The sequence below is a fragment of the Ranitomeya imitator genome, chromosome 2 (assembly GCF_032444005.1).
Source record: "Ranitomeya imitator isolate aRanImi1 chromosome 2, aRanImi1.pri, whole genome shotgun sequence".
Classification (NCBI taxonomy): Eukaryota; Metazoa; Chordata; class Amphibia; order Anura; family Dendrobatidae; genus Ranitomeya; species Ranitomeya imitator.
The window spans coordinates 372,873,358-372,888,430 of NC_091283.1; the positions used below are offsets into that span (position 1 = coordinate 372,873,358).

Genomic DNA, 15,073 nt, shown 5'->3' on the forward strand with positions numbered 1-15,073 from the left:
TACACCTCGTACACACACAGCTCCGCTCCGCTGGATGATTTACGGCTACTAGACAGCTTGATTACATGTGGGGGTTGCCTGGTTGCTAGGGAATCCCCACATGTAATCAAGCTGTCTAGCAGCCGCAAATCATCTAGCTGTGGAAAGGAAAACTAAATCTCCGAGCAGTCATAAATACTCGGAGACCACCAGAGTGTGCTCTGGAAAATCCGTGCAACGAGTATACTCGCTCATCACTACTCTTGAAGTTTAAAAGTTCATAGGGTTGAAAAGTCACTGAGGCCATGGACGGTGAATGGTCAGAACTGTAATGTAAATAGTTAGCACTTAAGGTGCTTCCTACTGGTCTTACAAGTGGCCTGTGATGATGCCGTTATTTGTTTGCACTAAAAGTATGTATATTTGTCTTAGAGTGACTAAGAAGAAAAACTGCCTGGCGTGGCCGAAGAAGTGGTCCAAAGAGGACACAGATTATGCTTTGTAGCCACGCTCAAGACTTACGTTGGGGGTTTATGGCAAATTCCCCCTCATCTTGCACTCAAGAAAGTACTACCTCAGTTAAAAATATGTTGACCTTGTTGCACTTTGTTTAAGAAAGTGTTAGTATTTGATATTGCTAGAAAAAGTTAACCCGTAAGGGAATTGAATAGTAGATAATGTAAGTAGTGTAATATATACACAGGTAATATTTGGTATTACAGAGAGCTCTATATATTTGGTAAAGCTAATGTTTTGCACTTTATATATAGTTATTGTAACGTTCAAGAAAACAGCCTCCCAAAAAGGGAACAAAAGTTATTTGTATCAGTTAAAATGCATTTTAAAATTTTTGCATATGTCTTTAAAAATGTATTGTTTTTGTTTCTTTTCCTAGTCCAGGAGTACTGGATTTAACGGGGGGAGTGTAATACCCCAGGAAGCCGGTCGTTGTTACAGTGGTGTTGCCTTCCTTTTGGGGAGGGTGATGCCATGCCAGGAAGCGAGGAGGATCCCTTTAACAGGTGCCACATACATGCAACATGTTCCGATTCCAGGCCAGAAGGGGGAGCTCTGAACCCAGTTTCAGTGGAGCTTCCCTGGATATATATTCTGGCTTGGAAGAGTACTGGATTTAACGTGGGGAGTGTAATACCTCAGGAAGCCGGTTGTTACAGTGGTGTTGCCTTCCTTTCGGAGAGGGCGATGCCATGCCAGGAAGCGAGGAGGATCCCTTTAACAGGTGCCACAAACATGCAACATGTTCCGATTCCAGGCCAGAAGGGGGAGCTCTGAACCCAGGTTCAGGGGTGCTTCCCTGGATATATATTCTGGCTTGGAGGAGGTGTTAGGGGACTCTGAGGAGGCAGTCGATGAGAGGAGTTCGAGGAGAGAGGAGGTATACAGGAGAGCTGGGGCCGTGCAGCCCAGAGGCATAGCTAGGGTTTTGGTTCGGGGGCGAAGCTTCTGAGTGGGCCCCTAACAAGGTAACCTTGATTACAACTGGGTGATGTACCCTAATAGTGGATGTAAGAGAACCTCAGCAGATGACCGCACTGTTACTGAAGATAATCTCTATATAAAGACCAACATGGATATTACCGCCATATGGTCAGTGGTAGATCTCAGTCCTACAGAACACATAAGAGATCACAGCAGTTACAGATGACTTACCGCTGACGTTCTTTCTGATGGAGTCATTAATTTTTCCTGTCTTTTCCATCTGGCCCAAACCGACATGACAACTTCTTCCAGCCAGTACTCGTCTGCAGAGAATACAACAAAGACATTTCACTTCTCGTGTTCCAGCCATCAACATCTATTCCCAACCTGCACAAACTCCTCATCCTACTGATACACCAATACTGAGCCGCTGCTGCCGTATGTGTCCCTATTACTGCCCAACTGTGTGTTACTATGTGCCTTCTAAATTCTAAAGCAACCCTCTATAATATAGTAATGCTGGTTGCAAGTGCCCTAGAAAACAGTGCCCACATTTTGCCCCCTAGAAAGTAATAATGCCCTGTGTGCCCCTTTAATAGTCACAGTAACCTGAGTTCCCCTATAACAATAAGTGCCCACTTTACATTTAATAATGTCCCAAGTCTGCCCCCTGTACAGCTCCCCTATACACAGCATGATGCTCTTATACACAGTATAATGCCCCTCACTGTATAGTACCATCCAGACCCTGTAGTATAAGGCAGCACCCCCATAGGCAGACCCTGTACTATAAGGCAGCACCGCTCCGTGCTACACAGCTCCGCTCCGTACACCTCGTACACACACGGCTCCACTCCATACACCTCATACACACACGGCTCCGCTCCGTACACCTCGTACACACACGGCTCCATTCCGTACACCTCGTACACACACAGCTCCGCTCTGTACACCTCATACACACACGGCTCCGCTCCATACACCTCGTACACACACGGCTCCACTCCGTACACCTCGTACACACACGGCTCCGCTCCGTACACCTCATACACACGCGCCCGCTCCATACACCTCATACACACACGGCTCCACTCCATACACCTCATACACACTCTGCTCCGTACACCTCGTACACACACGGCTCCGCTCCATACACCTCGTACACACACGGCTCCGCTCCATACACCTCATACACACGCGGCTCCCCTCCATACACCTCATACACACGCAGCTCCGCTCCGTACACCTCGTACACATGCGGCTCCGCTCCATACACCTCATACACACGCAGCTCCACTCCATACACCTCATACACACGGCTCCGCTCCATACACCTCGTACACACACGGCTCCGCTCCATACACCTCATACACACGCAGCTCCGCTCCATACACCTCATACACATGCGGCTCCCCTCCATACACCTCGTACACACGCGGCTCCACTCCATACACCTCATACACATGCGGCTCCGCTCCATACACCTCGTACACACACGGCTCCGCTCCGTACACCTCATACACACGCGGCTCCACTCCGTACACCTTGTACACACACGGCTCCGCTCCGTACACCTCATACACACGCGGCTCCGCTCCGTACGCCTTGTACACACACGGCTCCGCTCCGTACACCTCGTACACACAGCTCTGCTCCGTACACCTCATATGCATGCGGCTCTGCTACATCCACACTGCAAACCCCTCTAGACCCCACACATAAACTTCCCCTCATCCTGCACCATGACAACCAGCACAGCAGAGTCCTGCATACACTGAGGCCCCTAATCATGTGACCCCTGACTCCTCCCCTCCTGTGACCTCATCACAGGTCCTGTGCGCACAGAACAGCCATATATGTGGTGTCTGGCTCTGCAGGTGGAGGTAGGTGCTGGAGATTCCCCATTACTGGGCACAGGGGACATTAACCCCTTCAGTATGGAGATTATGTGGATGTTTTTGTTACCACTTTATAAGAATCACTAGATGGTGGCCCGATTCTAACGCATCGGGTATTCTAGAATATGTCTGTATGTATGCATATAGCCGCCACATAGTATATAGCACAGGCCACGTAGTATATAGGAGCCATGTAGTATATAGCAGACAAATACTACATGGCCTGTGCTATATACTATGTGACTGCTATATACATATATACATACATATTGTAGAATACCCGATGTGTTAATACAGGCCACGCAATATATAACAGTGGCCACGCAGTATATAACACAGCCCAAACAGTATATAACACAGCCCACATACTATATAACACAGCCCACGCAGTATATAGCAGCCACGCAGTATATAACACAGGCGATGTAGTATATAACACAGGCCACGCAGTATATAACACTGGCCACGTAATATCTAACACAGCCCACCCAGTATATAACACTGGCCACATAATATATAGCACAGCTCACGCAGTATATAACACTGGCCACGTAATATATAGCCCAGCCCACGCAGTACATAACACAGCCCACATAGTATCTAACACTGGCCAGGAAGTATATAGCAGCCACGCGGTATATAACACTGGCCACGTAATATATAACACAGCCCTTGCAGTATATAACACTGGCCACGTAATATATAGCACAGCGATTGCAGTATATAACACTGGCCACGTAATATATAGCACAGCCCACGCAGTACATAACACAGCCCACACAGTATTTAACACTGGCCAGGTAGTATATAGCAGCCACGCGGTATATAACACAGCCCACGTAGTATATAGCAGTGTGGGCACCATATCCCTGTTAAAAAAAATAATTAAAATAAAAAATAGTTATATACTCACCCGCCGGGATCCAATCCAGCGAAGCTCTGGCGATGCGCACGCAGCTGCCACCATCTTCCGTTCCCAGGATGCATTGCGAAATTACCCAGATGACTTAGCGGTCTCGCGAGACCCCTAAGTCTTCTGGGTAATTTCGCAATGCATCTCTGGGAACGGAAGCTGGCGGAGGCCGCGCACGGCTCAGCAGACTACAGAAGGTGAGAATAGCAGGTTATTTGTTTTTTTATTATTTTTAACATTACATCTTTTTACTATTGATGCTGCATAGGCAGCATCAATAGTAAAAAGTTGGGGACACACAGGGTTAATAGCAGCGGTAACGGAGTGCATTACCCGCGGCATAACGCGGTCCGTTACCGCTGGCATTAACCCTGTGTGAGTGGTGACTGGAGGGGAGTATGCGGGCATCGGGCACTGACTGCAGGGGACTAATCGGACTGTGCCCTTCGCTGATTGGTCGCGGCAGCCATGACAGGCAGCTGGCGAGTCCAATCAGCGACGCAGGATTTCCGTTTTGGAAGTTGCAGACAGAAAGACGGAATTACCCCTTAGACAATTATATATATATATATATATACACAGTGGGGCAAAAAAGTATTTAGTCAGTCAGCAATAGTGCAAGTTCCACCACTTAAAAAGATGAGAGGCGTCTGTAATTTACATCATAGGTAGACCTCAACTATGGGAGACAAACTGAGAAAAAAAAATCCAGAAAATCACATTGTCTGTTTTTTTAACATTGTATTTGCATATTATGGTGGAAAATAAGTATTTGGTCAGAAACAAAATTTCATCTCAATACTTTGTAATATATCCTTTGTTGGCAATGACAGAGGTCAAACGTTTTCTGTAAGTCTTCACAAGGTTGCCACACACTGTTGTTTGTATGTTGGCCCATTCCTCCATGCAGATCTCCTCTAGAGCAGTGATGTTTTTGGCTTTTCGCTTGGCAACACGGACTTTCAACTCCCTCCAAAGGTTTTCTATAGGGTTGAGATCTGGAGACTGGCTAGGCCACTCCAGGACCTTGAAATGCTTCTTACGAAGCCACTCCTTCGTTGCCCTGGCGGTGTGCTTTGGATCATTGTCATGTTGAAAGACCCAGCCACGTTTCATCTTCAATGCCCTTGCTGATGGAAGGAGGTTTGCACTCAAAATCTCACGATACATGGCTCCATTCATTCTTTCATGTACCCGGATCAGTTGTCCTGGCCCCTTTGCAGAGAAACAGCCCCAAAGCATGATGTTTCCACCACCATGCTTTACAGTAGGTATGGTGTTTGATGGATGCAACTCAGTATTCTTTTTCCTCCAAACACGACAAGTTGTGTTTCTACCAAACAGTTCCAGTTTGGTTTCATCAGACCATCGGACATTCTCCCAAAACTCCTCTGGATCATCCAAATGCTCTCTAGCAAACTTCAGACGGGCCCGGACATGTACTGGCTTAAGCAGTGGGACACGTCTGGCACTGCAGGATCTGAGTCCATGGTGGCGTAGTGTGTTACTTATGGTAGGCCTTGTTACATTGGTCCCAGCTCTCTGCAGTTCATTCACTAGGTCCCCCCGCGTGGTTCTGGGATTTTTGCTCACCGTTCTTGTGATCATTCTGACCCCACCGGGTGGGATTTTGCGTGGAGCCCCAGATCGAGGGAGATTATCAGTGGTCTTGTAAGTCTTCCATTTTCTAATTATTGCTCCCACTGTTGATTTCTTCACTCCAAGCTGGTTGGCTATTGTAGATTCAGTCTTCCCAGCCTGGTGCAGGGCTACAATTTTGTTTCTGGTGTCCTTTGACAGCTCTTTGGTCTTCACCATAGTGGAGTTTGGAGTCAGACTGTTTGAGGGTGTGCACAGGTGTCTTTTTATACTGATAACAAGTTTAAACAGGTGCCATTACTACAGGTAATGAGTGGAGGAAAGAGGAGACTCTTAAAGAAGAAGTTACAGGTCTGTGAGAGCTAGAAATCTTGATTGTTTGTTTCTGACCAAATACTTATTTTCCACCATAATATGCAAATAAATTGTTAAAAAAACAGACAATGTGATTTTCTGGATTTTTTATTCTCAGTTTGTCTCCCATAGTTGAGGTCTACCTATGATGTAAATTACAGACGCCTCTCATCTTTTTAAGTGGTGGAACTTGCACTATTGCTGACTGACTAAATACTTTTTTGCCCCACTGTAGATAATGGTTTTGTTCTGTTTCCTGTAATAGATACATACAACCCTACTATGAAAGACAGGAAGGGAGGAAACTTGTATTGTACATATTACAGCCCCCTTTTTTGGCCTCACACAGTGTAATGCCTCCATTGTGCCTCTCATGCAGTATGTATGATGATCGCACACAGTACAATCTTCCCACAGTACCACCATTCCCACCTCAGGGCCGGCTCCAGATTTTGGTGGGCCCTCAGCGAAAGAGTCTCAGTGGGCCCCTGTAACACATACCACAGTTCATGACACACAGTTATGGAAGAGAATTATAGGTATAGTACAATGCCAAAGATTTCACTTCTTACATTTACATGAGTGATATCTAATGTAAATTGTACAATAGCTCAGAAACCGGCGTGCCCTGGGGGGATCCAAAAGTCTGCAGTCACACAGACTGACAGCAGACTTATCACTATGGACCGAATGGTATAGTCCTCCATACAGTATAATGGGCCTCATATAATGCTCCATACAGAATAATAGACCCTTTTAATGCTCCATACAGAATAATGGGCTTCATATAATGCTCCATACAGAATAATGTGCTTCATATAATGCTCCATACAGAATAATAGGCCCCATATAATGCTCCATAGAGAATGGGCCCCATACAGTAATGCCATGTTAGAGTTAAAGGGACATCCAGGGTCATCATGTCCAATTCCCTGCTCAATGCAGAATTAATTAAACCATCACAAAAAGATGTCTGTCCAGCCTCTGAAGACTTCTATTGAAGGAGAACTCACCACCTTCTCTTGGCAGCCTGTTCCACTCACTGATCACCCTCACTGTCAAAAAGTGTTTTCTAATATCTAATCTGTGTCTCCTCCCTTTCAGTTTCATTCCATTACGTCTCGTGTTTCCATGTGCAAATGAGAATAAGGATGATCCCTCTATACTGTGGCATCCTTTCCGATTTTTGTAGACAACAATTAAGTTTCCTCTTAGGGTATGTTTCCACGTTCACGAAACGCTGCGTTTTTGACGCTGTGTTGAGCCGCAGCGTCAAAAACGCAGCGTCCAGATGTTACAGCATAGTGGAGGGGATTTCATGAAATCCCGTCTCCACTATGCATTAAAAGACGCATGCGGTATACCTGCGAAAACGCACATGCGGCGCGTCTTTTAAGAACGCAGCGTGTCCTTACATTGCAGAAAAAACGCAAGGACAACGCAGGTGACCTGCCAGTGACCTCAGGTGCAGATTTGATCATGATTTATCCTGCATAAAATGCTGACCAAATCCTGATGCAATCCTGAACGTGGACACATACCCTTAGGGTATGTTCCCACTGTCAATAAACACTGAGGGTTGGACGCTGCGTACATCCACAGCGTCCAACCCGCAGCGGCTAGATGTTATAGCATAGTGGATGGGATTTCAAGGAATTCCATGCCCACTATGCGTGCTGAGACGCCTCCAGCTTACCTGCGGAGCCGGACATGCGGCGTGTCTTTCCAGACCGCAGCATGTCAATTTATGTAGTGGAGACGTGCAGTCTCTGCTGCGTAAATTACCTATAGACTTTCATTCAATGCAGTAAAACCGCATTATCTCTGAGATGCGTTGATTATGCCACTTGGCCTCTCTCTTCCCACTTGCCCTGTAGCGGTAGCTTATGGGGTAATATTTGGGGGTTGATTTCACCTTTAGCCCCTCCCACAAGTTGGTTTGGCTTGATGAGCATTTTTTGCGTACCATACTGTAAAGCTGCTCCCACAACAGCTCAGCCGCGACGGAGGGTGAGTATTGATGTCTTCTGGAAGTCGGCGGCTGCAGCAGTCACTGTGCTACAGCCGCCGGCTCCCCCTTCCCCACCGGCTTCTGGACAATGACTCGTGTATAAGCCGAGGGGGCACTTTTAGCACAAAAATGTGCTGAAAATCTTGGCTTATACATGAGTATATACAGTAATCTAAAAAAAATTCAAAAAATCACTGTGAGATATGGGAAAATTCTATCATTTTGATTTCTGATGGAATTCCCTAAATACTTGCTCCAAACTCACCCCCCACCTTTGGCATTCATTCCCCCAGGCCATAAGGGAAGTCAAATACACCTTATTCAATGGGACCTCACAGGTGCATAAGTATGGGCACCCCACCAGAAAAGTGACATTAATATTTAGTAGATCCTCCTTTTGCAAAAATATCAGCCTCTAGTCTCTTCCTGTAGCTTTTAATGAGTTCCTGTATCCTGGATGAAGGTATTTTTGACCATTCCTCTTTACAAAACAATTCCAGTTCAGCTAAGTTTGATGGTCGCCGAGCATGGACAGCCCTCTTCAAATGATCCCACAGATGTTCAATGATATTCAGGTCTGGGGACTGGGATGGCCATTCCAGAACAGTGTAATTGTTCCTCTGCATGAATGCCTGAGTAGATTTGGAGCGGTGTTTTGGATCATTGTCTTGCTGAAAGATCCATCCCCTGCGTAACTTCAACTTTGTCATTGATTCATGAACATTGTTGTCAAGAATCTGCTGATACTGAGAGGAATCCATGCGTCCCTCAACTTTAACAAGATTCCCTGTGCCGGCATTGGCCACACAGCCCCAAAGCATGATGGAACCTCCACCAAATTTTACTGTGGGTAGCAAGTGTTTTTCTTGGAATGCTGTGCTTTTTGGCCACCATGCATAACGCCTTTTTGCATGACCAAACAACTCAATCTTGGTTTCATCAGTCCACAGGACCTTCTTCCAAAAAGAAAATGGCTTCTCCAAATGTGCTTTTGCATACCTCAGCCAACTCTGTTTGTGGCGTGCTTGCAGAAACGGCTTCTTTCGCATCACTCTCCCATACAGCTTCTCCTTGTGCATAGTGCGTTGTATAGTTGACCGATGCACAGTGACACCATCTGCAGCAAGTTGATGCTGCAGCTCTCTGGAGGTGGTCTGAGGATTGTCCTTGACTGATCTCACCATTCTTCTTCTCTGCCTTTCTGATGTTTTTCTTGGCCTGCCACTTCTGGCCTTAACAAGAACTGTACCTGTGTTCTTCCATTTCCTTACTATGTTCCTCACAGTGGAAATTGACAGGTTAAACCTCTGAGACAGCTTTTTGCATCCTTCCCCTGAACAACTATGTTGAATAATCTTTGTTTTCAGATCATTAGACAGTGGTTTTGAGGAGCCCATGATGCCACTCTTCAGAGGAGATTAAAACAGGAGAACAACTTGCAAGTGGCCACTTTAAGTAGCTTTTCTCATGATTGCATACACCTGGCTATGAAGTTCAAAGCTCAATGAGGTTAGAAAACCAAAAAACGTGCTTTAGTAAGTCAGTAATAAGTAGGTAGGAGTATTTAAAACAAGAAAATGATAAGGGTGCCCATACTTATGCACCTGTCAAATTTTCACATTTTCTGTTAGTACAATAAACCTCATTTCAAGGCAGAAACATTACTGTGTCCAACAGTTATTAGATATATGAAACTGAAACTGTATATAAACTGTATATGTAATATATATACACACCTATTATAGCTATTGCTGTGGGATCTGTGATTTCTATCTACGCCACTGTGTATAGGATGGGAATAGGATAATAGATAAAATTGTGACACACATTTTTTGTTGCTAAAACTGATTTTTTTTTATTTTAAATCTTTTTAAACAACCCTCATTAGTGCGATCATACAACATACACACTTCTAATTTCTCAGGTGATGCACTGTACTACTATGGGATTAAGGGGGTTAAGTTAAGGAAGGATTTCTTCTCTTAGGAAATCAGTGCTTTCATGCAACTTTGGTTTAATGTGTATGGGGGCATTAAAAGGTAACTTATTGGACGCTGCTTCTTGTCCGGCCTAATAGACTTTCGTACATTATAGGCCCAGAATCCATTATTAGGCGCTTAAGTATTATAGTAACTAGGCCACCCCATACTATCGACTACTTGTGGGAAGAGGGGCATTGAGGTGAGTTCTGTCAAACCTTAATTGTATTATTACACAGGATTTTTTTATGTTCCATCAGTTCATCTTCTCATTCAGGTCTACAATATTGGATTCTCTCACTGACAATCTTCTACAGAAGAGGATTTTTATGATTTACCCCCAAAAATGGATATGGACAGAGACAAGGTGGCAGAGAAAATATTGCACCTCACCCTAGAGATCATCTTCCACCTTACTGGAGAGGTGAGAGATTCTGATGACGTCACATTACATCATTCTTATCTATGGGAATAACAGATGGACAGAACTGGAGAGGTGAGGACTCTGGAAATGTCTGTAGTGAGAATTATTAATGTGTTTCTCCATAACCAGGATTACACAGTAGTGAAGAAGAAATCTAGTGAGCACTGTCAGGCCCCTATATGTGAGGAATGGGGAAGACCCTTTAGCCCAATCAAGGGGCCTCCACCTCACCCTTTAATATATGAAGACATCAATGACCAGAAGATCCTAGAACTCACCTGCAAGATGATTGAGCTGCTGACTGGAGAGGTGACACTGCTGGGAATGTTGGGATTTTATACAGTAATGCTATGAAAAGATCATGGGAATTACAATATCATTGTTTGTGTCAGGTTCCTATAAGGTGTCAGGATGTCTCCGTCTATTTCTCCATGGAGGAGTGGGCGTTTTTAGAAGAACACAAAGATGTGTACAAAGACATCATAATGGATGTTCCCCAGCCCCTCACAACAACCGGTAATAAACAGGACAAAATGCACACAGCCTATAATTATCTGTATGTAGAGAGTCATAGAATGTTAGAGTTGGAAGTGACCTCAAGGGTTATCGTGTCCAACCCCCTTCTGTGGAAGCATGGTTGAAAAGCAGTGTCTGACTTTCATTTGTTCATTTTCATAGATATTTTATCAATTACTTTTGTCAGATTCAATTTATTTCTGTGACCATTGTGGGTTTTCTGTCATTAAATGAGGGGTACCAACAATTTTGACCACGTCTGTAAAAATGAAAATAAGGATGATCCTTCTACATTGTGGCATCCCTTCAGATATTTGTAGACCGCTGTTAAGTCTCCTCTTAGCCTTCTTTTTTGCAAGCTAAACATTCCCAGATCCTTTAACCGTTCCTCATAGGACATACTTTGCAGTCTACTCACCATTATAATCTTCTTTAGATATGCCCCCCTTGTCCCATTTGATATACTTTTTTTTTCCTTTTTAACAAGTGATTAATTACTGTTTTCATCCATCCTGGTCTCTTTTTAAAGGCTTCCAATTCTTCCTTCTTTTCGAGATTGTTACCAATTGTGCAGTGAGAATTTAATTTAGCAATCCTTCTTGGACATTTCTGTCCTTTAGAACTTCCAGCCATTGGATCTTTCATACCCTCTTTCTGAGTCCTTTAAAATCTGTCTTTATGACGTCCAACTTTAAAGTCTGAGTCCTCTGGTAATCCAAAATTCCAGGATAGCATGATTGCTGCCTCCTAAATTCCAAACAATCTTTACTTCCTCAACTATTCCATCCCTGTTGGTAAGAATTAGGACCAAGAGGAGAATTAGGACCAAGAGGACAGATCCTCTTGTTCTCTCTTTTACGTTTTCAAAGTTAAATTTGTCAAAGAGAGAAGATAAGAATTTTCTAGACCCATTACTTTTGCATGAGAGAGATTCCCAGCAAATATCTGGATAGTTAAAATCTGCCATGATCACTATGTTGTACTTTTTTGAGAATAGAGACATCTGATGTAAAATGAGTTTATCTACATGTTCAGTCTGTCCAGGTGGCCTGTAGTAAACACCTAAAATAGTATCCTTTCTGTTTTTCTGTCCGTGTATTCTTACCCAAACAGTTTCTACAGAGCTACCAGTCTCTGAAGCTTAGATCTCTGTGGAAATATGTTTTCCTAACATACAATGCAATACCTCCTCCCCTTTTGTTAATCCTGTTTCTAATAAATAAGTTGAAGCCTTCAAGGTTTGTATTCCAATCATATGTTTCATCCCACCAACTTTTAGTGATGCCTATGACATCAGAACTCTCTTCCTGTGTTAGCAGCCTCAATTCTCCTTGTATGTTTCCTATGCTCTGTGTGTATAGACACATTGTAGTTTGTAGTCGGTTTCTCTTGCTAGCTTTTTCCTGGCCGTATATTTCCCATCCCATATTGCACTAGTTTAAAGCTCTCGTGATGAGTGTAACAAGTCATCTACCAAATATGTGTTTTCCTGTTTTCGTAAGATGCAACCCATCTCTAGCAAAGAGTCCATCAGGACATGGGAATTAATTCAGTCCCTGTATGTGTTTCCTCCAGATCTATCAAGTAAGAGGACAACAACAGAGAGGTGTCCCCATCCTCTTCTCCCACAGGAGTGTAAACAACAAAATCCCAATGTTCCTCAGCATCATCAGGTAGATGGAGAGAAGGTGCCATGAAATCTCCCCTATGATCTGTCTGTGACTTTTACAATATTTGTTTCAGGGTAAAGATCTCACGCACATTAATACTACAGAGACATATGTGAGGGGGGATGAACATTGTAAAGAGGAGATTCCTACATATGACTACCCAGGTGAGTAGTAACCACTAAATACTGAGAAGTAACGGATTCTTCTTAGTCACCGTCTGTGACAGCTTTATCTGTCGTCTAGTCCGGTTGTATCACAATTGTGTAATAACCATTTTGCCTCTAGACCACAACATTCTCCTCCACCCAAAACTGTTCAATTGACTTTGGGCATTGTAAATCCTTTTCTATAGAACTTATAATCAGTAAGATCCACCTACCAACTTAAAATAGTAGATGCTGATTCCCTTTAAGCTGACTTTTCATTTTCTTTTAACACCAACTAAATTGTAATAGAATTGCTATAAACTATACAAATAACATTACACCTATGCCATGATATATCTCTAAGCTGTGCGTGGTTGATGACTAATATACATCATTTGAAAACACAGTGGGTCAGTGGGCGTCCTGGTTTCCTAGCTGAAATTTCATGGACCAGATATGGTTCCACCGAATGCCCACTCTCCTTTTAATGTGGCTGCAACGCTACTCGGACAACACAGGGTGAGGGTAAAATAATGTGGCAATACTTTATTGAACCACAAAACAGACAGATAAGAGTCCAAGCAAAATACCCCAAGGTGGTGCACATTACAGAGTCTCACTGACTTCAGAGCTTCCATGGTCGACTACCTCACCTGTGACACGCACACAGAGAGGAGGTATCGACAAGCTTAGGAAGATGACAGTCCATTGAGGTACGAGGCCAAGTGACCGGTTGGTCCCAACCTGGCTTCCCCAAACGTATTCATGATGCAAGGTGATGCGGTGGTCCCAACCTGGTTTCTCCAAACGTATCCATAGGTTCCAGATGACCGGATGGTCCCAACCTGGTTTTCTCTAACATAGCCATTGTGCCAGGTGACCGGATGGTCCCAACCTGGTTTTCACAAACGCATCCATGTTTCAGCGATGGTCAATGGAGCAGATCTGTAGTCTTCCAGCCGGGGAAGAGGTCCCCTAAGTTGGCATGTTGTAAAATTACAAATCTATGTCCCTTGTGATGGAGCCATGTCTTGGCTGCAGTCCTGTAGAATCCCTGGGTGTTTTAATGTCCTGGCTGAATCTCTGTCTCTCTCATACAGAGCCATTAATATTTAACAAGTGTCCTTTAATCCAGCATCACAGATAAGGGAAAGAATGGTGACTAGTAACTCGCATTGTTTATGTAATCGATTTGCATAGATTTTTCTCCTCTGCTTTAAATGCCAACAAACTGGCTGGCATGGACAATGTGTAATTAGCATATCAGTAAACATCACTATTCATCAAGGATAAGAGCAGGATATGTTACATCAAATGTCAACTTACAATATAATATGACAAGCTTACACAAGCAAGTGTCTGTTTTCTTGACCAACCAGAAAGAAACACATACATTCAAAAGTCAACATATAGATAACAGTCTATTTGTCCTGGCTTGCTAAAAACAGACGTCTGGTTAATTAAGATACAATGCTGTGTCTCCACAATACATTTATTCACGCCTGCAGGAAATGTGTTGGTATGGCTCGAGCCCTGGTTTCATGGATTCACTAAAGGTCATAAATTCCATTGTTTCCAAGCTAAGAAATTCAGATTACTGCACAATTTCTCCTGAAATGGGGACCACTAATACTTTCTCTACTCTTCTGATCAGGACTCATAGTAACTCCAATGGTCCACTATAAATGAGTGCTATTCCAGTTTAATGTTGGAGCTCTCCCCTCATACATACGTTGTTGTTGTTGGGGATGTAACTTAAAATAAAAAATGTCTTTTTTTACAAGTTCGTTCGGTACGATAGTCTACAACTCCCTGGAGTCTTTAAAAAAAGATTTCCTTTACCTCTTATAAAAAGTTTATTATATTTCTTCTTGAAACTCATCTGACAGAAAATATTGGCCCTTACGAAAGTTTACATTGCCATTTGCCACCGAGTCACATAGTCTATTTACCCCAGAGATGTTTCACTACCATTTACTCATTTTTGTGACTGATGAAGACTGTTGAGTTTGATCATTTCAATAGATGTATTCAGGGGCTGGCTGGCACTTTTTATCCTGGGATCCAGGGGGGCAATCACAAGGCAGTGGTCCTCAAGTTGCAGTCGCCCACCTTTGCCCTACTTATCGCTGGCTGCTGCATTA

At 43.8% G+C, this 15,073-nt stretch overlaps 1 protein-coding gene across 3 annotated transcripts in view; it reads left to right on the plus strand.

Annotated features, from left to right (window-relative positions):
• Positions 1-15,073, plus strand: part of LOC138663974 (oocyte zinc finger protein XlCOF22-like) — a 115,988-nt gene that overhangs the window by 84,037 nt on the left and 16,878 nt on the right. Inside the window, exons 1-6 of one of the 3 annotated variants that reach the window (XM_069750367.1) lie at positions 3,237-3,302; positions 10,451-10,597; positions 10,727-10,906; positions 10,990-11,113; positions 12,689-12,786; positions 12,857-12,947. The exons of 1 other annotated variant lie outside the window; for it this stretch is intronic. In XM_069750367.1, the coding sequence (XP_069606468.1) occupies positions 10,520-10,597; positions 10,727-10,906; positions 10,990-11,113; positions 12,689-12,786; positions 12,857-12,947 (571 nt within the window). In that variant the 5' untranslated portion in view covers positions 3,237-3,302; positions 10,451-10,519. Of the gene's footprint in view, positions 1-3,236; positions 3,303-10,450; positions 10,670-10,726; positions 10,907-10,989; positions 11,114-12,688; positions 12,787-12,856; positions 12,948-15,073 lie in introns of those variants that run through there. One more of the 3 variants, XM_069750369.1, reaches the window with a different exon arrangement.